The sequence below is a fragment of the Micromesistius poutassou genome, assembly GCF_964030765.1.
Source record: "Micromesistius poutassou genome assembly, chromosome: 21".
Lineage (NCBI taxonomy): Eukaryota > Metazoa > Chordata > Actinopteri > Gadiformes > Gadidae > Micromesistius > Micromesistius poutassou.
The window spans coordinates 8,304,993-8,330,683 of NC_140291.1; the positions used below are offsets into that span (position 1 = coordinate 8,304,993).

Genomic DNA, 25,691 nt, shown 5'->3' on the forward strand with positions numbered 1-25,691 from the left:
TGATTGAAGCTTTGGGAGTTACACACGCCTCTGCTCTGTAGAGTTGCTCAGGACTGACTGAGGAAGATGCTCTGAGGCTGGCCTTTTGTGTCCACATTACCATGACACATGGGAAACGCTTGAGGTAGGCCTACTCAAATTCGGCTGTCTTCGCCGACACCGTGGTCCCATCTCGATGTCCTCGTACTCTAAGACGATGGCTACACAACGGCATTGCAAGGGCTTCATAGTCGTGTTGCCTTCCTAAGACAATCGGGCGGCTTCTTGTTTCCTTCGTATTGTCTTTGTGAGGCGATGGCACCGATGATCACACAAAGTAAAGACGAAGATGACACGACTTGACAAGATGCCCTCGCGATGGCCTTACGAAGGGCACAATGGACACACAAATTCAATATGAAAATGAACCTTCGCAAGGCCCTTTGGCAATTCTTTGGCATGCCAAAGATTTCACGAATGCAATGACCAATGACCTTGAAATGAAAATGCCTTTCTGCTAATGCATTTTAATTTTCAAATTTGAGTAACTATTTTTGGTAACTATTTGCCAGGGCATCTTTTGAAAATTAAATCTTAAATGTCCTTTTCTTTTTCATTTTAATTAAGTTACAAAATAAGCAATATTGAAGAAAATTAAAATGCAGTTTGGATGATTTTTTAAATTGTATTTGTGTCAAAAAAATGCAGCTATATTCTGAAAATGAAAAAGCATTTGTTAATCCACTTCAATTTGAATTATGGTACAGATTTGCTTCCATATGAACAGAACAGGATAGGCAAAACGGTAAAAAGTCATTTTTATTTATATTTATTTATTTTCAAGCCTGAAAAATAAATAAAAGATTGCAATTTTTTTCTAAGAACATTGAGCACACACATAGGGAACGGCTGAAAATTTTCATTTCTTTTATGATCACATTGTAAATAACAGTACAGGCACTTTTTACGCAGCTTGTGTTAAACGGAGAGCTAACGGGAGAACAGAACGACGGCAAAAGACGAGAGAAAGAAATAATAGAGTGAATATATCGTGCATGCAATCATGCACGTTTCTATAAAGGGCAGTAACTTACAAACATACTAACATTTTCTTTCTATGTTCTTTGACATTGTGAGTAAAAACATCACAAATCCGGAATACGAGTACAACAGAATAAAACACACCCCACCATAACCAAGGGACTACCAACTGACTCCGAATGGTATAAACCAACAGACCCAGCGTCTACAGGCCACAGGGCACAACACCTCACTATAATGGACGCGTTGGCGTAATAAACCAACCTCCTTATCTTAACGTCTACATGTGACAGGTGACAATGGCATCACTCATTTCATGAAGATCTGTACAGTTTTCTTTTTTATAGCGAGAAGCTCTGACCTAGCTGTTGCTAGGCAAACTTTTTTTTTTTTTTGAACGGTTTCAACGGTAGGTTTATAGACGATAAAAATATGCCCTACATTCTGAAATTTTGGCTGAAAAGTTAGAAAAGACAGCGACAGGATGTGAAGACTGCTGCCCACCCCTCAGGGTGGATCAGACAGGATGTGAAGACTGCTGCCCTCCTCATGGTGGATCAGAACTCAAGGCTGCTGCTTCAGACTGCTGCCCACCCCTTGGGGTGGCTCAGACTGATACGACCTCCAGTCTGCTGCCCTCCTCAGGGTGGATCAGACTGAGACAACCTCCAGGCCGCTGACTCATACGGACAGGTCCGTTGACGCCACACAGTTCGGACTGCGCCACCGCGCTGGGGCTATAGAAATATACTTTGTAGTCCTCTGCTTTTTTTTGTATAAATTTTTCTGTTTTGTTTCTTTTTCACAAAACTCAGTAGCGACGAGTGCAGCGACACACGTCATAAATAAGAGCAGAACGACACTGGAGGAGGAAGGAGGCGGAGCCAGAGGGGAGGATTCATTTGGCTTTTGGACATGAACGTGTGTGTCGAACAATCACAACTTATCTCATGGTGGTGCGTGTGTGTGCGTGTGCGTGTGCGTGTGCGTGTGTGTGTGTGGCCCCGTGGTGGTCGTCAGGGCGACGTCACACCAGGCTCATCTTGACGTCGGCCTCCTCGGCGTTGTAGTTCTTCAGCCGCTCACCGGCGCCCGCCGTGGACTCGGGCTCCTTGCTGCGGCGTTTCCACGGCGACCCCTCCTGCTCCTCGCTCACTTGGCCGAGCGCCGCCGCGTCTCCTGCAGCGAGAGGCGCGAGCGCACCGGGGGCCGCATCAGGGCCATCGCCGTGGCCGCTCCGACCCCAACGCCGCTCAGCCGCCACGGCAACAGGCCCAGGAAGTGGCCCGGCGCCGGGGGGGGCGTGTCCAGCGTCAGGCTCAGCGTCCGCTGGGGTGGCGGCGCACTGTGGGAGGAGTGACTCCGCATCAGGGGGCTGGGCCGCTCCGGGGTCCTAGAGAGAGAGAGAGAGAGAGAGAGAGAGAGAGAGAGAGAGAGAGAGAGAGAGAGAGAGAGAGAGAGAGAGAAAAATAGGAGAGAGGAATGAAAAGAGGGGGGGGAGGAGGAGGAGGGAGGGAGGTGAAGGCAGAGGGAGGTAAGAAGGGGATGATGGGGACATGACAAAATTGAGACAAAAACGGAAAATATTTTTTTCAAGATGGACAGATTGGTTGAAGTTAGGATGGATAGATGACACAATTGGCATATGAGTGCAATAATGTACGGATAGATGATCGATTAATTGATTGATTGATGAGTTGCCATGGGAACAGAGCAATGACTGGGTGGATGGACGGTAGCCGAACGGTAAGGGTTAGAGGGTTTGAAAATCAGACCAATTAGACATGGGTAAGACTGAATAGGTCTGTAGAGGCAAGCTAAACCTTAGCCGTCAAACCACATTTTAAACCTGGCCATCAAAACATGTCACCTTGGCACCTTACAGCCTGTCTGAAACAGCCTAGACCCAAATTTGCCACAGCTGAAAGCTCCTTCAGCAGAGACCCACTGTTACTCCTCCTTAAGTACTGGAGGAGTGGCCATTTATCTTCATGGTGAGAGGACAGATTTGGAGCACGTTTTGTTTATCCCCGTTTGACGTGGCATTCAAGGAGTCGAGGAGAAGAGACAGACAAAGGGAAGATGTCAAGTTTTTGTCTTAGCGGTTAAACGAGGTGCACAGGCCGGAAAGTAAAAGAGTTAATAAATGCAGCCAATAAAATAAGTTTGCATGTCCAACTGCTTGGGGAACAGTGCGGCATGGACTGGTGTTCGCATGTTGCCTTGGAAACATTGTCACGGTAACGTGCAGTGGTCCTCGAGTGCTCAGAGCACAAGCATTTTGAAACGTGTTTTACTGCAGGAGGCCATGAGGGAGGCTCTCTTAAGGAGCGTGACGATGCTGTCAAGTGTAGAGCTCGAGGACCTGTGTGCTCATGGGGACATGCTGTTAACATAGCTAGCATGTTCAACGCAGGCAAACATGTTATGACGGTGCTAACATGCTCTCGGAGGGCTCTTGTCAAGCGTTGCATTTCAAGTCGAAAAAAGGTCTGAAAAAGCGAGCCATTGCATTGGACACACAACGTTGTAGTGGAGGGTGCAATGGAAAAGCATTCTTTTGTGTGTGATAGCAGATCCTGCCTGTTTTGAGTGACACATACACAAAGCGGTAGCACTGCCAAGTGGTTGCTAAGGAAGCGCAGAAGCAACAAGGCACGCGATTGGGAGATGAGCAGTGGTTGGAGGAAGTGGCAAGCGCGGACTGTTTGGGGAAAGTTATTATTTCAGAGTCACACTCTCACAGAAGATACACAGTCACGCTCTCACGATACAAACAGAAAGATTTGCCATATGTGATTACAGAGGAGAACAGGGGATATTTGGATGACTATCAGATATTCTTTTTATTAGAAGCCAGATATAATATGCAAAAGAGGTGGCTTGGAGTTTCAAAGTATCAGCCCGGTTTGGGTTCATTTCTGCATATTGTGTGCGACTGAAACGTTTAAAAGAACCAATATAAACTGACGGACAGAGAGTCCGACAAACAGAAGGATAAACAAACAGACCACCAGACAGACAAACAGACCACCAGACAGACAAAAGAGCTAGCTGTATGTTCATAAGCCTGTACAAAATGGGTTTAGCGACAATACTAAAATAAATGAATAGATGGAGTGGTGTGGAGCTATGATATGATGATTGTCTTTCTCAAGGTGATCATAGCAGTCGTAGCCAGGTGGTTAGCAAGGGTCTGATCGATTCAGGTCTCGACCTTAAGCCTGCAGCGTCTGGACAGAGGCCGGGTTTGGGTTATGGCTTATGGAGGATGATGTTATGCTGCTAACAGGAAGCTAACGATAAGCATAAAAGCATTAGCGACTGATGGTTGGAAGCATGTGTGGACGGGGCAGGTCAATCGAAACATAACTATGATTAAGATCAATAACTTAAAAGTACAATGATGGTCTTGGCCGGTTCTACCATGGACCAGTGTTTAGGTATGCTAATGCTAATGTAGCTAGCATCGTTGGGACAGTGGACGGCACTAAAATATAAACTTTAGCAAACTGTTAAAGTACTGTTAATGGTTTCCTGTGAAATCCTAGTACTTAGAAACCGAGCATTAGAACATTGCTCAGAGTTGACCTTGGTCAATCAAAAGACCAAGAGGACCTCTGGTTCTGACGGGGTCCAGTGCTTCCAAGGTTCTGGAGCTGCTGGCTCAAGACAGATACAGAAAAAGGTGCAGGAGCTAGGGCCTGGCAGGTGAGCATGCGACTGCGGGTGCTGGGTTGTGGGCTAGCTGGGTCAGTAGGGGGGGGGGGGGCTAGTTAAACTAGAACGAGGGGAGGTATAGAGGGGTCGGGGCGGTGTCACATACGTGCGGCATTCCCCACTGTAGATCGTGGTATACCTCTCAATACAAGGGCTGGATAGCCTCCTTGCCTGTCGTATCTGAAACAACACAGTGCACAGCTCAGTCTCAAAGAATGAAGTGTCTTCAGGCCCCGCGCAGCCTCCATGTTGGAGCTGAACTCCATTTTGGAGCCAAGTCTTCCTTTCAGAATGGTACTTTGTGATTTAAAAACAAAGGGAGGGAGGAGAAAGGTTGGGGACAGATGAGGACAGAGAGACGATTACAGATGGAGAGGCTCCTTTGTGTGGAGGGTAAAGAGAGAGGGGGAGAGAGAGGTGCTGGGGGTGGAGAGCTGGGGTCATTGGGGGTGGGGAGGGGGAGGGTGTGTGGTGTGTGGTCGAGTGATGTGGACAAATGACACGGTCCTCATTGTGTAGAAAGGAAACCAAACCTCTGATGTCATCATCAGAACGACACAAACACAACAGGTATCTGAGATTATACCTGGGAAAAAGAAAACGTGAAATAATGCAAAATAAACAATATTAAATATGGCAACAGGTTCATGCACATTCCGTAACACTGGGTGAGGGTAAATAGACATTAGGGTGTTTGTTATTTGTACTCAAATAACGATATGAAGTTATATCGTAGTATCCTGAGATGTATCTGTTATGATCACGTTATATCGTTGTTGAGATTAATAAATGAATAAATTCACAGAATTGATATAGCGCTTTTTTTGGTAACTCAAAGACGCTTTACAATGAAGGGGGGACCTCACTAACCACCACCAATGCGTAGCACCCACATGGGTGATGCACGACAGCCAATCAGCGCCAGAACGCTCACCACACACCAGCTTGAGGTGGAGAGTGAAGGAATTAATGAATCAGCCAAATATACAGTTATGGAGTGTGCCTGGGGATGGCTGGGTGAAGCAGCCTCACCCGTTGATCACACCCACTCTGGGCTGGTTAAGGCTGCACCCTGGGGTGCATTGGGCCATTAACACCCCTAGAAACCAGCTGTCCCCACATGCACCCAAGCACAACTCCAACATGTCTGGGGACCTGCTCTGCCCCAAATCCTCTAGGAACTGCAATAAACTGGTTTATACTTCATCTACCGGTGTTCTGATGTCAGCCCACTGGGCCACTTATTGAGAGATGAATCCAATGGTTTTCTAGAAGATCGACCGAAATGTTAAAATAGTATTGATTAAAAAAAAAGGAAAGAACACACATCTGTGATGGCTGTTGTTTTGACTCCCGTTTAGAGGCAAAATGACTCCCACTCAGGGGCCAAATTACACACTGTCAAATGACATCCTCTTCCTTGTGATGACCACAGCACAGGAGGATGACTCTATTCAACCATCTCACAAATAAAGGTGAAGGGCTCCATGAGACGTCATGGTAACAACAATGATGGTGGGGTCGTGGTGGGGTCTCCGATTTGAAGGGGCCCTCAGGTCTGTGATGTGTACTCACTGTGGCGGCTGAGCGCCCGGGTCCCCTCTGAGCCACAATAGCCCCTGAGATAGCCTTGATCCAGCTGTGCATGTCCTCTGGACTGTCCGACTGTGAGAGAGAGAGAGAGAGAGAGAGAGAGAGAGAGAGAGAGAGAGAGAGAGAGAGAGAGAGAGAGAGAGAGAGAGAGAGAGAGAGAGAGAGAGAGAGAGAGAGAGAGAGAGAGAGAGAGAGAGAGAATTTTTTTTTGATATATTATGAACCCATAAACAACGGGCATTCCGACGTCTCTCCCTCTTCCACAACAGGTAAAGACATGCAATGGTGGTTATCTCGGCCATGGTTGAGAATGAATTGGCATGAAGCACCGTTGGCGGGCAAAAGATGTGGCACGACAAAGTTCGCCTGATAAAACTTGCACAGTGACGGATTATGATTTGTCGCGCTGCAAACTTGGGCGACAACACGACCAGGCGACAAATGTGTCTTTCGGTGTGACCGCATAGTAAAGCCACAGTCACTGATTAGGCGTTTATCCAAAACTATTGACACATGTAATTGAGGTGGGGTCCAATCAGAAGAAAAGGAATGAAAGAGGTCAGATCAGAACATTCACCTGTACGTAGAAGGTCCGTGATTGGGTGACCACCTCAAACAGGTTGTCCCTCATCATCAAATCACTGAGAAGAATCAAACAAACAAAAGGTCTTCGGTCAATTCACAGTGCAAATCCCTGCTGTGTTTGATTATATGTCTGACCTGGGGATATAGGAGGAATAAAAAACACTCAAGTCTTTCATCAATGAGGTGTCTCAGCCATAAGGTAACACATCAAAGTGAGATTTTCAGCATGATATGCTCAAGCTAAATCACTTAACACACAGATACCTTACTTATTTAAACATATAGCACTCATATATATATATGTTTTATGTAGTTATTAGCTTGATTAAAACGCTCATCAGGTTGTGACGTTAACAGTCGCTAACAGTCGACAAGGTTATTAAAACATCTCCATGTTTGTAGTTTTTACCACATCCAACTTGTAGGCTACAAATAAATGCAACATACAGACAGACAGACAGACAGACGTAGCTGACCTCTGTTTACACTCCTGCACTTTGTGCACCTCCTTCAGGGGTATCACCTTCAACGGCTCCCTGTCCTGGAGGAGAGAGGAGAGAATGAGCAGGGGAGAGGGGGAAGAGAGAGGAGAGGAGGAGCAGGGGAGAGGGGAAGAGAGGAGAGAAGGAGCAGGGGAGAGGGGGAAGAGAGAGGGGAGGATGACCAGGGGAGAGGGGAACAGAGAGGAGAGGAGGAGCAGGGGAGAGGGGGAAGAGAGAGGAGAGGAGGAGCAGGGGAGAGGGGAAGAGAGGAGAGAAGGAGCAGGGGAGAGGGGGAAGAGAGAGGGGAGGATGACCAGGGGAGAGGGGAACAGAGAGGAGAGGAGGAGCAGGGGAGAGGGGAAGAGAGAGGCGTATACGTATTAAGGCTGGGCAATATGGACCAAAAGTCATATCACAATATTTTCAAGCAGAATGTCAATGTAAGATCTATATCAATATTTGTTGAGACATTAACATAGTTGCCGTTGCTGCGCTCAAACTCTTCATTCTACATCTGTGGTGCCGCTGTGCTTTAAATTCCAGCCTGCTATGCTCGTTAACCTGCCTTGCTGATTGCAAACTAAATCCTAAATTTGGGTGTAGGCCAGGGTAGCTAAACATTTTAAATTTAATCAGTCGAAAACAGTCAGAGCAAGATGACCATGGTTCACACTGAAGGGGATTTAAAAAAGTGACGTCAATGGAAGAGCGGGGCCAGGGAAGAGTGTGTGTGAGCAGCCTTGCCATTGTGCCAGATTTCCCATCCAATCTGGCAACCCTGGCACCAGCGCGCTGCAGCCAGTGTCACCAGGTTGGGCAGGAAATGTGACCCAATCTGGCAACACTGTGTGTGAGCTGGAGGCAGAGTGGGACGGAGAGAGATAAGCAGAGTGAGGAAATAGCAGGCGCGGTTCGAAAAGACTGTTATTTGGAGCAAATGCACTGTACTTTCAAATGCACTATATCGTTGTTAACGATAGCGTCTCGTACCATATCTCATTTGAAAAAATTTCAATATATTTCAAATATTGATACACCACCCAGCCCTAATACGTATATAAATATATAGTATATATATTTTAATTGGGGGGCAGTAGAGAGGCCATAATAACCTAAATAATCATTAAGGGGCCCTTAATGATCACTTATGCCCCTTATCCACCAACAAGTACCAGCTCACTCGCCTCGACTTGCCCTGCCCCGCCTTTTTTTGCGTTTCCATCACTAAAAAAAGTATCTGGTACCTGGTACCTTGTACTTTTTTTGTAGCACCTCCGTCGAGGTCACAAGAGAGCGGAGCTGGTACTTTTGTGTGACGTAAACAGGCTGATGGCAACTGATTGGCCAGCAGAGTGTAAGCGGCTGCAAAAGGGAATAATCACTCAAAGTTAAGATGTGGCATGGTTGTGTGTGTCCGGCGTGGCTGGAGTCCACGGACCCGCTCCCGAGGGGGACACGGATCAGTGTTTCACCGTGTGTCCTTCCTTTCCCAGGGCTTGAGTTTCGCCTCCATCAACGTTACCGTAGGACAACAATAGACGCGCACTCATTGCGTTTTTTTAATTTAATTTAATTTCCCATTTCCCGTCATAACTTTTCCCGGGAATCAGGAAATAGTCTTGATCAGATTTCCCGGGAATCCCGTCTCCTGGGATTAAACCCCAATGACGACCTGCCCACGTTGAAGAGGTTCTTTTTTTAGATGGAAACACGACGGGCCTGGAACCAAACCAAGTCATGTATCCAAATATCTTATGACGATAGAAAGCAACTGACGTGGCCCACTTCAGTGAGCTCACGTCCACATGAGTGAGGGCCAAGAGGGGTTCAGTCCCTTCAGCAGGCTGCTGCTTTTACGGGCTGACCACGGGCTGAGGTCTTTACCCTGCTCACAATGCATAACCTCTGATTGGCTGATATGGTTATCATGTATGGAAGCAAATCACTGCTGTAATATTTTGAATTTAAAAAGCTGTTGGAATTTGTATATGAAAATCTATACCCCATTGAATTTGTAACATTTACATATTTTACTTTGAAAACAATGTCGTCTGAAATTATATAGGCCGTGTCCCAATTCAGGGGCTGCATCCTTCGAAGGTGTGGCCTTCGTAGACTGCGAAGGCCACACCGAAGGCCGAACGAGTGTTGTGGAATGGGACAGTCTAGCCTACGGAGCATATATGAGCCAGAAATATGGAGCCAGAAATCATAATTTTATTTGTTATGTTTTATCTTTTATTGGAGGAGTGAGAGAAGATTCACCGCCGGGTGAAGAGGAAGAGAAGACGTTGGCTTAACGTTAATTAGTTTAACTTTATACGTGATGTACCGGTCGATCTTCGTTCCTATCCTCACCTATAGTCATGAGGGATGGATGATGACCGAAAGGACGAGACTGCGGGTACAAACGACCGAGATGGGTTTTCTCAGGAGGGTGGCTGGTGTCTCCCTTAGGGATAGGGTGAGAAGCTCAGCCATCCGTGAGGAACTCTGCTTAGAAAGTAGTCAGTTGAGGTGGTTTGGGCATCTGGTAAGGATGCCCACTGGACGCCTCCCTTGGGAGGTGTTCCAGGCACGACCAGTGGGGAGGAGACCTCGGGGAAGACCCAGGACTAGGTGGAGAGATTATATCTCAACACTGGCCTGGGAACGCCTCGGGATCCCCCCGTCAGAGCTGGTCAATGTGGCCCGGGAAAGGGAAGTCTGGGGCCCCCTGCTTGAGCTGCTGCCCCAGCGACCCGACCCCGGATAAGCGGATGATGAGGAGGATGAGGATGAATTCAATGGCTTTTTGAATTCTAAACATTAGGGCATTGATTTGCTTCCATAACCCTGTCACCTGCTCAGTCAGCCATGAAGCAACACACCTGTGGGTTTAAGGTGGAGCCAGCAGCCCTGCAGCCCACAATGCAGCAGACTTGAGCACACATGACAAACACGTGCACGCACGCATCCCACTTCTACATAGAATGTGGAAGTAACACACACACTAACACTGAGATGAGATAGGACCCCCCCCCCCCCCACACACACACACACAAGCCGTTTTCACATATGTCCTCCATCTTTTCTCCACATTTGTGGATCAGGAGGTTCGACCGTGAGGGTCATTCACACTTGATGCCCAATATGCAGACATCGGTGTCGCTCAGTCATCAGCAGCGATGCATCATATATTCCGTTGCATCTATAACATCCGCATCGATCGATGAAAGATTGGAGCATGAGTTAGAGACCAATAGAGGAAACTACGCACAAGACTGCGTTGCCGGAGAAAGAGAGCGTCTTTTTTGGCTTAATTTCACATCTAACAAACACTGGGACAAATGTAGTTGATTTCTGTGTTTAACTGAGAAAACAGGGAGTGGATTGTATGATGTTATCATATATGATGTTATCAATGTTATTATATACACATATTATTGTATGTGTACTCTGAGGGTTACGATAAGACCTATCATTTAGCGTTCACCACGAATGACTCTGAAAAGCAGTGCCACACATAAATATTTTTATTTTTACTAACGCGAACAAAAGGCAACAGGCTGATTTATGATCAGCCCGCACCAGACTGATCGATTAGGGTGCGGGTGCCACTCAATGACATGCAAACGTAGACCGAAGCGTCATCAACACGCCCACTCAACTGGTCTGAAATGCCGACATTCTACTGCTCATTCACATATAAGGTAGGATATGTCATTCACATATAAGGCCCGTCGGGAGAATAGACGGTTGTACGTCCATATGTAAAAGCAGCTACACACACTAACCCTGACAGGAACCACACGCACAGGTAAAATCTCCTTTTTTTCCAGGAAGTTCCTAACTAAGGGAAATTAAGTATCGAAGGACCAGCCATGATGAGAGCTGGTTTAACACGCTAAACACTAAGGAAGACTTCAATGCCTCATTTTATATCTCCTTTAGCAAAGGGTACATCAGACTATCCTTACTGTATGTGAATACATACAGTAACAATCCTAATATCTATACCTTTGGTCAGCATCCATTGGTTTAAGAGAAAGTATTGATCCAACATGGTGCTTTGAGATCAGTTTGGTGGGGAGGGTTGGGGTGGCATGTTGAGAATGTGTTATAATAGTATAATAGTCAAATCAACTGTGTGTGTGTGTGTGTGTGTGTGTGTGTGTGTGTGTGTGTGTGTGTGTGTGTCTCTCTCTCTCTCTCTCTCTCTCTCTCTCACCAGGTCAGATTTGAAGTAGCTGACGGCGTTCTCGTCCAGCATGAAGTACCTTCTCTTCCAGTTCTTCATCTGAGGAAGAGGAGGGTCATGAGGAATATCAGAGAATGACACACATCATATCAAAACATGATGCAAGTCATTCTAACTGACGGGTCATATTATCTAATGATCTAATCAGAACAACTTGAGAACTACTGCACACCTCAAGTCTACTTGCTTCCAGAGGTTTGAGTGTACAATATTGTTGTATGTATTTAGGTAGTTAATTGGTTAGTTAGTGTGTGTGCATATTTGACCGTGTACAGTGTGTGTGTGTGTGTGTGTGTGTGTGTGTGTGTGTGTGTGTGTGTGTGTGTGTGTGTGTGTGTGTGTGTGTGTACACTGACCACCGCTCCCTGTTTAACACAGAAGCCCGCCTTGATGAGGGCCTGGTCCTGAGCCCCTCTGGACAGAAAGAAGGGAAGCTGGTTCTGGCCCCGCCTCCTCCCTCCTCGCTCCGCCCCATTATACCCCTCCCCTTGTTCCTAATGCACACACACACACACACACACACACACACACACACACACACACACACACACACACACACACACACACACACACACACACACACACACACACACACACACACACACACAATGCATGAACACATTTGCCCTCCTCTAGCGCTCCTGCATATTACTTCTGTGGACGTGACACAATGGGAGAAGATGGAGAACAAGAGATGGAGAAGGAGGGAGGGTTCAGAAGGGAGTGTGTCTCTCTTAAACATCTGGACTAGGACTCTGATATAGAAACCATGTGAAGTTTGCATTCCAGCGCAGACTGCACAGGCTCAGACGGGACAGGTCAGGGCCTGCCGTCAGGAAACAAAAGTACAGCTACTGCTGCCCCCGAGCAGGAGAGGCAGAGGGAAGTCAAGGAGAGGGTTTCTGCCTTGATGCCTTTTTATGTGTCTGCTTGTGTGGGCAAGTCTTCCCACGTCCTAGTCAAATGTGTTCCTGTAGCTCTTAACACAGTAGTTAGAGACTCCGAGGACTTCAGTACTTCCTACTAGCAGTGCTACTGCCATTCTTTTCAGTTATTGACAGTTATTTTATATTTAGGACAGGATGTATGGCCACCTAACTTAGGGACCCTAACTTAAGAAATGCCTAACTTAGGATAGTTCTGTAATGGCTAAATTCGTATCTTAAGATAAGATAGGATTTCTTCCTAAGTTACGTTAGGAAACCACCTTCTCTAAATGCCTTCCTATCTTAAGATAGGATAGGATTTTAGGGTTAGGAAGTTTCTGTAATGAGGCCCCAGATGCCTATATGACTGCCTATATGGGGTATTAAAAAGGCTTGAATGCTCTGTGGTGTGGAAGTGGGGCTGCTTCAGTAAAGAGATAAGAGAGAACATGTCTGGTTCTGCAGACAGTGGAACGAGCTGTGTTCGCATCTCTTTCTTTAACCGCCTGACATCAGGATTTGTTACTTTAGTGGGTTCACTACAGATGCCACCTGCAGTGTTTGTAGGTATGTGTTATCAAGGAGCAGAGCAGTGGTTTGGATGAGGTGGACTGGGGACTCTGTTGTGGGGGGTACCTGTGTGGCGGTGATGATTGGGACCCCTCCTATGATCTCCGTCTTGTACGACACCTGCTTCATGGCACCCAGCAGGTCCTGGGGGGTCTCTCCGTGGCTCTGGATCTGGGGCTGGGGGGCATGGCTCTCGCCTGACTTTGGTACCTTGAAGAGATGTCCCACAGCGCAACACACACAGAGGAACGGGTTAAGGATTGCAGGTCACTATTATTATTATTAAGTCACGCACTAGTGTGAGGGGAATCCAAGTTGACAAGTCGGTGGTTGTCGGGGGCGACGGCATGAGCTTTGGAAGCCTCTGGTGCCGTTTATTCCTAACCCACTTCTGTGGGATTGGAAAGTGTGACTGTAAGAGAGGCACACTGCGGAGGACTTAAGGGTTTGGTGAGAAACACTGTTAAATGACCGTTGTTGTGTTTGTCTTTTGAGAAGGAATTGGACATTTAGTTTAAATGCTAACTCAATGTAACATAATAATAAAGAAAACATAAGAAATCTGTATTAATATATATATACGAATATATACGAAGACCACTAACCACTCGGTGAGTTGCACATTTCTGAAAACGAACATTGAGGGTTGTTTTAAGGACAGGTGTGTGCATACACGTAGCCAGCCATTCTGAAGCAGGCAGAGACGATTTGAAATGAGCCAAATACCAGAGACAGGAACAATCGTCAACATTCGGTGGCAACCACTCTATTTCATCCTAGACAAACCAGAAAGGGGGCTCAATGTTCAAAATACCGGAATTGTCCTTTAAGGCCTGTTTATGGTGTGTTTTAGCCGGGTTTTCGCCTGGAAGGCTCTATAGAAATCGGGCACCCTATTGAACTAAGTTAAACTGAGAGAGCGTGCCGTTCACATACACCAAAATGAACGCGTTCACAGTAACGTTCATCCGGGAGTAATGCAGAACGTTTAGTTCACGTTCGCCCAAAATATGAACGAGTTCATGAACTATCGCTCAATGGACGCGTTCAGGCAGAACACTGGGGGTATATGTATGCTCACAGTGATCTTGGTTGCGTTGTTAAGCACACTGATCCACTCCACCAGATCCTGCTGGTCGTTGGCCTGCAGGTAGAACTTCCTCATTCCCGCATTAATAACTAGAGGGAGAGAGAGAGCGAGAGAAAAAGAGAGGAAGGGAGGGAGGGGGAGAGAGAGAGAGACATAGATTTAAAAAAATGAGACAGAAAGCGAGACAGACAGACAGATACTTTTCATCCATACATTGAATTCAGATGGGTGTCATTAAGGAGCAGATAGGGCTATAGGTAAGCTATAGGTGAGGTATAGGGGTGGTATAGATGTGGGTTTGGGTGGGGGTGGGGGTATGGCTGAGGTAGGGGTAGGGGTATGGGTGAGGTATGGGTAGGTGTATGGGTGGGGGTGTGAGTGGGGTTGGGGGTCTGGGTGGGGTATGGGTGGGGGTATGGGTGGGTGTATGGGTGGGGGTGTGAGTGGGGTTGGGGGTCTGGGTGGGGTATGGGTGGAGGTAGGGGTATGGGTGAGGTATGGACAGGGGTATGGGTGGGGGTGTGAGTGGGGTTGGGGGTCTGGGTGGGGTATAGGTGGGGGTAGGGGTGAGGTATAGGTGGGGGTAAGGGTGGGTGCGCTGGGATTCCTAAGGTTAATTGACAGCCACTGGGGGGCGATCCCTGTCAGCTGGGAGTGGAACCCCCAACCCGCCCACCCAGCCTTCCTCACAATGTGTGTCTTATTCCAAACAGCATCAGCACCTGAATGAGGTCAACTGGGAGATCCTGATTGGCCAGAGAGAGAAGAGGGGAGAGTTCGCTGACAAAAACAGAGGAGATAAAGTAACACTAATGAGAGGCCACCATTTAAACATGTCAGTGCAGCATGGGAAGGAGGGAGAGAGAGAGAGAGAGAGAGAGAGAGAGAGAGAGAGAGAGAGAGAGAGAGAGAGAGAGAGAGAGAGAGAGAGAGAGAGGACTGTAACAGATGGAACACCAAGCCATGCATGCAAAACGTAAGCTATAAATAACAGGGTGTGTGTGTACCAGTACAATGCGGGGGAGGGGGGCATAGAGGCCCCAGGTTTCAATTGGGTCAGTAATATCCTGACCATGCACACACAAACACATACACACTTCCACTCTCACACACACACAAATAAGTGCACCCCCCCCCCCACCACAGTGTGGTCAGTGAACTGTTTCCTGCTATTGAGCAGCGAGCAGCTACTGTGAGGTTATGTTAACCGTCAGACCGCTTCGCTACTGTTAGCACCGGGACAAAAGCCCTGCGACATCTCAGTGGAAACACGGCCGGCCAGAGGGGGAGGGAGGGGAGGAAGGGAAGGAGGAGGGAAGAGGTACAGGAAAAGGTAGAGTTGACTTGGATTCCATCTTTTCTCTCCAAAATGTATTTTTTATCCCCCAAATCAGAAGCCACAGATTGATTTTCACAAATAGGGATGTGTTTACTACACGTGTAGGAATGAGAAATGAGAAATAATCGGACCTCGAGGTGAAGCAGAAGAAGAATGAAAATCGAAATGGGGGCGAGCTTACCAAAGCAGAACTCCGCCTTCGGACGCAACTTGGTGGCATCGCTCACCTAGTGGAGAGAAGAAAAAAAAGAAAGAAAGAAAGAAAGAAAGAAAGAGACAGAGAGAGATTAACAAAACAGATATAGAGGTGGATTCAAAGATGAAAAGGGAGATAAAAAGCAGAAGAGAGCAGAGCAGAAGTGACACTAGAGAAGTGTGGTACATGAGAGAATCACATGGATGGACAATCACATGGACAATGGAACTGTTGTTCCATTGTCTTCTCCATAAATACAGATGACAATAGCAGTATGTTTCGGGGACAACACATACCTAAGCCCTATCATCATAATGCTATCATTCTTTGTCACTGTTGCAGAACCGGATATTCTGTCACCGGTTCATTCCAGAAGCGACATGTGCATGGTAGCTGTGAAACTGTGTGTGTATTCGTATTAAATCCCACAGGGCCGCAGTGAGTGGATTAGTACACTTTGCCAAACGAACAATTCATTCATCAGTAAAAGTAGAGACAAATATTGAAAACTAACAGTTGTAATGGAAATATATACAGTATATACTACTACTTCCCTCAAACATTTTGACGAGATGGCAATACCTGCCTTAGACAACAAACATAGCCGTACCAGATCTGCACTAATCAGTGACGTCTCAATGACTTATACCACGTATACCCCCACAAACCTTTTCATCCCTAGTGCAGAGTTTACAATTCATACTTTGCACGTGACGTCACAACCACTGGCTGGTGGGCAAGAACTCCAGCAACGAAACCTAACCCTAACCTAATCAGGACGTCGCCAGTTTTAACATTTTTAGTTTTAACATCTCCGCCCAGCGCTCATTCCACTGTGCAGATTAAATCGCTCAGCATTCTGTAACAGCAACTGTGCGATCATCCCTGCCCTCACACATTGTTGAAATCATATGCTGGATGCTTTAATCTTTCTATGTGTATTTTAGTGAATGATCGGGCTATAATAAGACCATATTGGCTATGTAATCGCGGACAAAAGGGGACATTTCATAGTGGATGGTGGAATAGTAACATTCACCTTTGCTTTGATTATGAAGATATTCCTGTTTTTCACCTCCCATACGACAGCGTTGTTAACCCATCTGTAGGCTTTCAATTGTTGTGCGGTATAAGGTGACGGATTCTCTATGAGATAAATGTAAATATCTCCAAACTCCAAGTCTGGTAGCGTCTTTGCCAGCTTCAAAGCAATGAATAACCTACATCAGCGGGTGCTGTGTATGGATCACAAGTTCAGAGTATGTTTATCTTCTCTTCGTATCTAATTTTAACATTCTAAATAGTTGATTTATTTAAGTATCGGAAATCTGCAAGGCTGCAATTCCCCTGGTTGGCCGTTGTTCGTCGTGTGTGTGTGTGTGTGTGTGTGTGTGTGTGTGTGTGTGTGTGTGTGTGTGTGTGTGTGTGTGTGTGTGTGTGTGTGTGTGTGTGTGTGTGTGTGTGTGTGTGTGTGTGTGTGTGTGTGTGTGTGTGCTAACCTTGGAGATATAGGTGAGTTTCAGCGAGCCCACATTCTCTGCTCCTATGGGCAGATTCTAGTCAAAGACAAAGAAAAGAAATCAGTACATAATACAACGCTATGATGTATAATCACACAGCAAGCAAACGTTACATAGATGATTGAGTAAATCATGGATGAATGAGATATACTTTCAAAACCTATTGGGATGGATACAATGTAAATAATAGACTCATAATTCCAAATCTAAAAGTACAGATGGTTTAAGGAAAACTTTGGGAAATGGACATATAGTTTTGATTTGAATTGATTTATAGTTTTAAGTTGATGCTGTCGAATATTGGAACATGGCCCAATACTATGAAGGTATTATTGTAGCAAAAGTCTTTAGCATGTGTACACTAAAGTCACAAATGTGTAACAGTAAATTTGAAGTCGTAAATATTTTTTCTACCATTGTAAACACAAGTTCACAAGTCCTTTGTTACAGGCGCACAAATCCTATCCTGTGCATCACAACTTCAAAGAGTCATGCACTTGACACTTTTGCTACAATCATTGCAGCGCAGTTGATGCAAAACACATTCGCACACCCGTGTTTCATAATCTGAGAACGTGCACAACATTTGTGCATTCGTAAATCCAAATGTGAACTAATGCATCAGAAGTTGCACATCTGTGAAATATTTCCTCACAAATAAAATTATATAGATCGCTATGTTCATTGAGCATTTTAATGAGCGAGCACAAGTCCATCGATACAACTGCTCGAATCTGCTGCAGAGCGTCCGTGGGCGGGACAAAATTGCAGCATAAACCAATGAAAGTCGCCGGCAGGGGGTGCATTTTTCAAACTACAGGATTTGTGCACCTGTAACAAAGGACTTGGGAACTCGTAGCCCCTATTTTGTGTTTACAATGGTAGAAAAAATATTTGACGACTTCAAATTTACTGTTACACATTTGTGACTTTAGTGTACACATGCAAAATAAATATTTACGACTTCAAATTTACGGTTACACATGTGACTTAAGTGTACACATGCAACATAAATATTTACGACTTCAAATTTACTGTTACACATTTGTGACTTTAGCGTACGCATGCTAAAGACTTTTGCTACAACAATACCTTCATACAATACAGGTCTGAAGAGGCTGAGCAGAGCTGAGGGAGGAGAGTGGAGACGAGAGGAGGAGGCTAGTAGTTTATATGGTTTTCATCTTTATTTCAACGTCATTTTGCATCTACTTTTACGCTTGGGCTGCTTTCAGTTCCCCAGTGGGGGAAGTTTAGCTTATCTTATTGAAAAGTAAGATAAAACCAATATGACCAGTCAGGTGATCTGTCCCATAATTGGTGGAATACATCTTGCCTGCTAATTACAAGTGTGTGAAATGCAACACAAAGGAGCAGAGAGGAGGGAGCAGAGAGGAGGGAGCAGAGAGGAGGGAGCAGGGAGGAGGGAGCAGGGAGGAGAGAACAGAGAGGGAGAGGGAGAAGAGAGGAGGGAGCAGATAAGGAGCAGAGGGAGAATAGAGGGAGAAGAGAGGAGGGAGCAGAGAGGAGGGAGCAGAGAGGAGGGAGCAGAGAGGGAGCAGAGAGGAGGGAGCAGAGAGGGAGCAGAGAGGAGGGAGCAGAGAGGGAGCAGAGAGGAGGGAACAGATAGGGAGCAGAGAGGAGAGAACAGATAGGGAGCAGAGAGGGAGCAGGTTGGTTGTTCAGTATCAGTATCTATCTCTTTTCTGCCCTTTGGCACTCTTTTTCTGCTATAATATTTCTTTACCCTCCGTGCCCTGTTGTTTATTTCCAAGACTCTTGGAACAGACACTGAGATTCTAGACACATAAAATGACATTAGGCATTTTTACACTGCCAAGCAGGTACAGTCACTGCTTGGCAGATGTTACAATTACACTGTCTTTCTTGCCTTTGTTAAACCGAGGGGGTATATTCCCCCTTCGTCAAGGAGCTTTCTTGGTTCATTGGAGCAGGGACTGCGGGATGCGGGACTACGCATGGAGACCTCTTTTGAATCATTATTTTTATTAAAGCCACTCGGATGCAAGAATGAGTCGACTACATCTGAGTGTAGGCTAGAGACGCGATTAACTATTTACAAAGTATAAAAACGCCAACATATTTATATATTTTGCTGACCACATGTTTGTTATCACAACGAAAGCCTCATAAGAAAAGTTCCTCTGCTACTTTCTCGTACATCGCACCATCTTTCACCGTCTTTGTTAAATGGGACTGCATCACACACACATGAACGACTGTACTACTATTCAGTCCTTTAGCAGACCCTTTTCTCCCAAGGGAATCTCAGTGAATTGAGATCCAGATCATTAAGGAGCAGGTAGGGGTTAGAGGGCATCTTGCTTAAGGATGCCTACGGGTTAGGCTGCGACCTCAGGGATAAATCCCAGTAACTTCCAGTAGGATAGTCAACTGGAACGTGCCAACAGGCCTTTTAGGTTTTCTATGTTGGTTCTGATACTAATGTCCCCCCTGTGTTGGGGAACGGGCTAGGTCAATTAACCGTACTTTCTTTCTCACACACACACACACACACACACACACTATTTGGAGAGACTAAATTCACTAAAGATGACACTGCCACATTTCTTTCTTTCAAGACCAAAAGAGTATTTGTCACTTTTTACTGATAAAAAAAGTACAGCTCGAAAAATGAAGCGAATAACACATTGGTAATAATGAGTTTGTTACATTAGTATCACAAACTCTTGTTAAACTAGTGTAACTCACTTGTTACACTAGTCTGACTCTCTGTCCCTCCCCCCTTGTTATACTAGCGTGGGTGAGTGTGAGTGTGTGTGTGGGGGTATCTAACCTGCGGGTTGTCCATGTACCAGAGCAGGCTGCCCTGCTGCGTGTCCAGGATGAAGTATCGCCGCAGGAAGCGGCCGCTGCTCTCGTTCTCCTCGACGTCCAGGAACCCACAGATGCGGTTGGACCGATCCACGTACGGCATGGCGCCGGCCTGCCCAGCTCCTTCGCACCGGGGGGCATCACCAGGGGACAGCCACTAGGGGACCGGGGGGCATCACCTGAGGACAGCTACTAGGGGATGAGGCACAACCAGATAAAATACATGACCAAATAAGGACAAGGAATCGTAAAAAGACAGCGTCTACCTACAGGTCTACGTACAGGTCTAGATACAGGTCTACAGGTCTAGATACAGGTCTAGATACAGGTCTACATACAGGTCTACAGGTCTAGATACAGGTCTGCATACAGGTCTAGATACAGGTCTAGATACAAGTCTAGATACAAGTCTAGATACAGGTCTACAGACGGGTAGTGTTGCTTTCGTCAACGAAAATTATGACTAAATATCGTCGTCAACGAACCTTGTGTGTGACAATAACGATAATTAAATATATAATGCAATATTATAGACGAATAAAAACGAGACTAAATGTGGTACAAAATAAAAACTATGCTAAAATGTCTTCATTTTCGTTGACCAAAATGAGGCGAGACGAAATGTTCTAACGTTGTTTCATCTCGTTTAGTCGCTAGGCGACGTCACTTCCTCAATCCCCTTGCGGGGATTTAGATTCAGAAGATGCAGCTGTGGTGGGTTAACGTCAATTTAAGAAAAAAAAAAAATTTAAAACAGAGAAAGACTGTCAGACTGTCATGTGATGCTATTTTATTTATTAATTTTATTTAAATGTATGTGTGTGTACTTCTAGCATATTTGGTTGGTAAAATAAAAAAATCAGAGCGTCTTCTGTGTCTGGAATGGATGTATTCTTGAGTCTATAATAAGTAACAAGTAACAATAATATAATAATAAGATAACCTTATTTGAATTGTAAAATGGGTTTGGCTAAATACAGTCTTTGATTAAAACTAGACTAAAATGTCATCAGTTTTCGTCAACTAAAACTAGACTAAAATAGTCATGGACAATTCTGACTGAAGACTAAAATGCTCAGACTTTTAGTCGACTGAAACTTGACACGAATAAAAGGAGTATGAACGTGACTAAAACTAATAAAAACTAAAATGATAGCTTGACACAAAGACTAAAACTAAAAGTAAAACACTACAGACAGTCTAGATACAGGTCTAAAGGTCTAAATACAGGTCTACAAGATATTATTTCCGATGTTGGATGGCAGTACGATGGTACGTTTTGCTCGGAGATGGAGAGATGGAGGGCTGATGGAGAAGGGGGCTCTATTTTCTATTTTTTTTAATCTATTTTTTATTTTATTACTAACTTTGCCTTTATTTTCTATTTTTACCAGAGATACATGATCTGATACCAGAGAGACTGGGTTAGAGTCCTAGAATCTGGGTTGGAGTCCCAGAGAAAGGACCAAGTTCCTTTAGGTCGGGTCGGAGTCCCGACGTGGGTAAGGACCAAGTTCCTTTAGGTTGGGTTAGAGTCCTGACGTGGGTATCAGAGACTGTTGATATTAAATACATTGCACTTTCTAAAATACTTTTTTAACTTTGCCTTTATTTTCTATCTATAGTCTGCCTTGTGTATGTGCTATATAAGTGCTATATAAATAAAGTTGCCTTGCCTAACTGAACCCTATCCCCTTATCATTTAAACATGAAACAGAGGTGACAGCCTTGTGTGTGTGTGTGTGTGTGTGTGATGCTTTGTGCCTGCATGTGTGTGCTTAGTGGTGATCCAGGGGGTTATCCAGTTAATCCTGCATACTTTAACACACACACACACACACACACACACACACACACACACACACACACACACACACACACACACACACACACACACACACACACACACACACACACACACACACACACACACACACACACAGTGTAGGCCTCGATTGGCAATACCATGCTCAGACAAGTTGCAACGTGCTATTATCATGAGTTACAATTGCACATGCAAAACTTGTCATGTCAATGTATGTGTCTGGGCTACTATGCTTACTACGCTCGTTATACATCAGGCCAGTGGCGATTTCTCTAAGACTGCAAGGGAAGCTCAGCTTCCCCTAAAATTTCCAAAATTAAAGGGTCAAATATATACTGTTGTGTTAACATTTCATTGACTAAAAATGTGTTAGAACACGTCCATCTCGAAGACAAGTTTGTTCAGAATCAGCCGCTTATCGCAGGTCGACTGACTCAATTTCCTTCTCATACATTCCTGTAGCGTCACATTACATTTGCCTGTTGAAGCTCAGCGTCCATCCACTTCAATGGGGCTGCATAGAACAGCTTCTTTTAGTGCGTCGAAAGTCGACGGTCATTGGATAATGCTGCGATTATGTCCCTCCCACGGACGCTCAGCGTCTCTGGAGGTGAATGGAGGAGTGGGCTGGCCTGAACGCTGGGCTTCTGCGTGATGATTGGAGGGTCTGCGAAAAACTGAGTTGCTGTTTGATTGACAGCGATTTTGAACTATAAAAAGTCGCCGGAGCTCTCTTCAGTCCTCACTCGGATTCCCATTGCGGATTTTGCAAGCGAGTCGAAAGACAAACTGCAACCTATTTCTTGATATTTGCTTGGCGAAATTGCTAGACAATTTTCATCGTAAATTCATACACTTATACACACAATTCCTTGCTTCAGTTTAACATAATTCCCACATTTCCTTGTTCAAGTATAATATCGTTTTGGTAGTTGGCCATCATTTTGATTCAGGGAGCCTGAGGTCTGAACTTCAAGTCCTGTATTCAGATCAGGACTTGCAGGGTGACAGCTGGGGAAAGCTGTGTGATTTCTTGGTGTTCCTTAAAGACATGGAGTTGGACAGTGCAATGCCTCAGCTTTACAAACTGTTCTCATTAGTGGCAACAATTGGAGCTACATCTGCAGGTGTATAAAGGAGTTTCTCCTGTTTAAAGCGGCTCAAGTCCTACACCCATAACACAATGGGCCAAGGCCGTTTAAACAGCCTAGCTCTGCTGGCCATTGAGAGGACACTAGTCAAGTCACTGGAAAAGACAGCTAGTTGGTATGACAGAGCATTGCCTTGAAAAGGAACAGAAAGGATAATTTACATTAAAAAAATACATTAATAAATTAACTATTTATATGATGTAGGCCGAAAATGAGCTTCCCCTCTTTGAAAGACCAGCAGCCGCCACTGCATCAGGCATAATGATATTGGGGGATATAAGGCAATTCTGATATTTGCATCAAATCTCAACCTAGCTGAAGAGGTCACCCTGGGTCACCCAGACCATCCTTGCTCCCTGAAGAGGTCACCCAGGTCACCCAGACCATCCCTGCGCCCTGAAGAGGTCACCCAGGGTCACTCAGACCATCCCCACTGGGCTGCTGCGGTGAGAGGTCACCCAGGGTCATCCAGGGTCATCCAGACCATCCCTGCACTCAGCTGCTGTGCTGAGGAAGGCCTAACCAGTCACCCGCTGCATGCCTGTATGCATAGCTGGGCTATGTCATTAATCATATCATTATGGCATAATGTCAGAATCCAAGCCTTGGCTGCCCTGACTTATTGTTCTGAGCTAGAAGACAGCATGGAGAGTTGGCTAGGTGGAGCGAAGCGTAAAGGGGTCAGGTATACTCGGCAATCAATCGTAGATGATAAATAAAGTCGCTGATGTTACCAGGCCCATCACACCGACCGCCGTATGCCCTGGTAGCCACAGACCCTCCGTCAGTTCTGGGTTACATCTGGATAACCTGACGCGTTTTTACCATATAGTGTGACATTTATTCCTGTTCCGATCCTTATTTAAAAACGAGGCCAAAGTATGAGATTATGTGTGCAATACTCACAATAGTCGGGCTCTTCTGGAGTTGTATGTGGCGTTAGGGTCTGGTGTGGATGAGCCGAGGGTTGTTTCAGCCCATTTCCACCGCGACTACACTGACCCGGAGGAGGGGAGGGCGGGAGAGGCTTTCACTTCCTTTCTCCGCAAAGGATCACGGTAAATGTAGTTAACTGGGCCCTGCTCATGGGAGCAGCCGTTGACATCATAGGTTGACATAATAAAGAGTAGACGCGCCGTGGGGCCGACATCTTGGACCGGTCGACCGCTCCACTCAGTGTAATCCGTTTGGCTGGTGCAATGAACTGTCAGCGATTTTAATTAATCATACCTCACTGAATACCAAACTGATTTTCTTGCAGTGTTTTTTGCTGCAAAGGTCATACATGTAGCCATGATACAGGACACATGGTTCGGCTTGTTTTAATATGCATAGTGGGCTTAACAGTAATATAATATTATGTTATATGATATCAATCAAAACTGGGAACATAATCCCCGAAAAGGGGGAAAAACAGACATTTCCAGTTTGACTAGCAATCTGATTGAAAAACACGTTGGCTTAACATTAATTAGTTTAACATTATATGTCTAGGGTTAATGTCATTGAACTTTGACAATAAAGTTACATATTTAAAATGGTCCCAACCTTACTTTTATATTAAAAAAATGTTTTTACATGTTTTGTCATTAAATATGTATTTGCTGCAGCTGCTGCTTCCGCTCTCTCCGCGCCATTTCTGAAAAAATATCCAACACGCAATGAATGTTGGGATACATTGGGCCGTGCAAGATCCATCCGATGCGTCCTTCAAATCCGGGAAACGAAGGCTGCATATCCCGGCCGCATTCGAAGGACCCTTCGAAATGGGACAGCACTTGACGCGCCGCTGTGACGTATGCGGTCTTCAAATGCGTCCTTCGAAGGATGCAACCCCTGAATTGGTACACGGCCTATGACTTCCGGCGACCAGATTTGCCGCCATCTTGAATTTGGTTAAAAACAGTAAATTCCCTAAGGATCCCAGGTTTTTTGACTTTGATAAAAAAAATTTTGCCCATATCATCTATGGACCATTATCTTCACTCTGTCTTAAAGATTAGCCTATACAATAAATTTTAAAGCACCCATGAGCCATTGACTTCTAAAAGGGGTGTGGCTTAAACCACGAAAAGACTTAGAGGCTCATATCAACATCAAAATTGGCTCCTATGATCTTGACTCCAGTACAAAAGTTGTTCATAATCAAATTCTGAACAAGGTAAACGCAACATATTTTCAAATAGGGCGTGGCATCGAAATGGGCGTGGCCTGTCACTAAAATCGCCACAGTTCATAGACACAATGTTTGATTTGAGCGGGACCGACGTAGTGGCTGTTGGGGACCAAAGATTCAACTGATCAAGTGAAATGAAGTTGATTGACAAAACAACATGGCCGCCAGAGGCTAAAAATCGTCCAAATTTAACTTAACGCCAAAAGGCAGGGTTAACTTCACCCAATCATCATCAAACTTGGGATAGTCCAAGGCACATGGGTCAAGATTAAACTGTCCAAATTGTATCTAAATCGGCCTAAAGGTGGCGCTATAGCAATAGTCCAAAAATGCAAACTTTGAACAAGCATATCTCGTAAACGTTTTAACTTACAGACATGAAACTTTGTTCACATATGCATA

The 25,691-nt window shown here is 45.3% G+C and overlaps 1 protein-coding gene across 5 annotated transcripts; it reads right to left on the reverse strand.

Annotated features, from left to right (window-relative positions):
- Positions 1-792: 792 nt before the first annotated feature.
- LOC311366607 (pleckstrin homology domain-containing family A member 1-like) lies at positions 793-24,127 on the reverse strand. Of its 5 annotated transcripts, none has more exons than XM_084485397.1 (13): positions 24,020-24,110; positions 20,100-20,329; positions 17,261-17,317; positions 15,747-15,792; positions 14,218-14,315; positions 13,203-13,346; positions 11,997-12,134; positions 11,611-11,679; positions 7,395-7,459; positions 6,911-6,974; positions 6,316-6,405; positions 4,880-4,920; positions 793-2,413 (listed from the first exon to the last, which is right to left on the reverse strand). In XM_084485397.1, the coding sequence occupies exons 2-13, from the start codon at positions 20,238-20,240 to the stop codon at positions 2,173-2,175; spliced, it is 1,194 nt and encodes a 397-aa protein (XP_084341523.1). In that variant the 5' UTR covers positions 20,241-20,329; positions 24,020-24,110; the 3' UTR covers positions 793-2,172. The 5 variants fall into 5 exon arrangements, with proteins under 5 accessions (XP_084341523.1, XP_084341522.1, XP_084341520.1 ...); XM_084485396.1 differs by having other exon boundaries at positions 4,847-4,920; XM_084485394.1 differs by lacking the exon at positions 4,880-4,920 and having other exon boundaries at positions 20,100-20,326; positions 24,020-24,127.
- Positions 24,128-25,691: the final 1,564 nt, after the last annotated feature.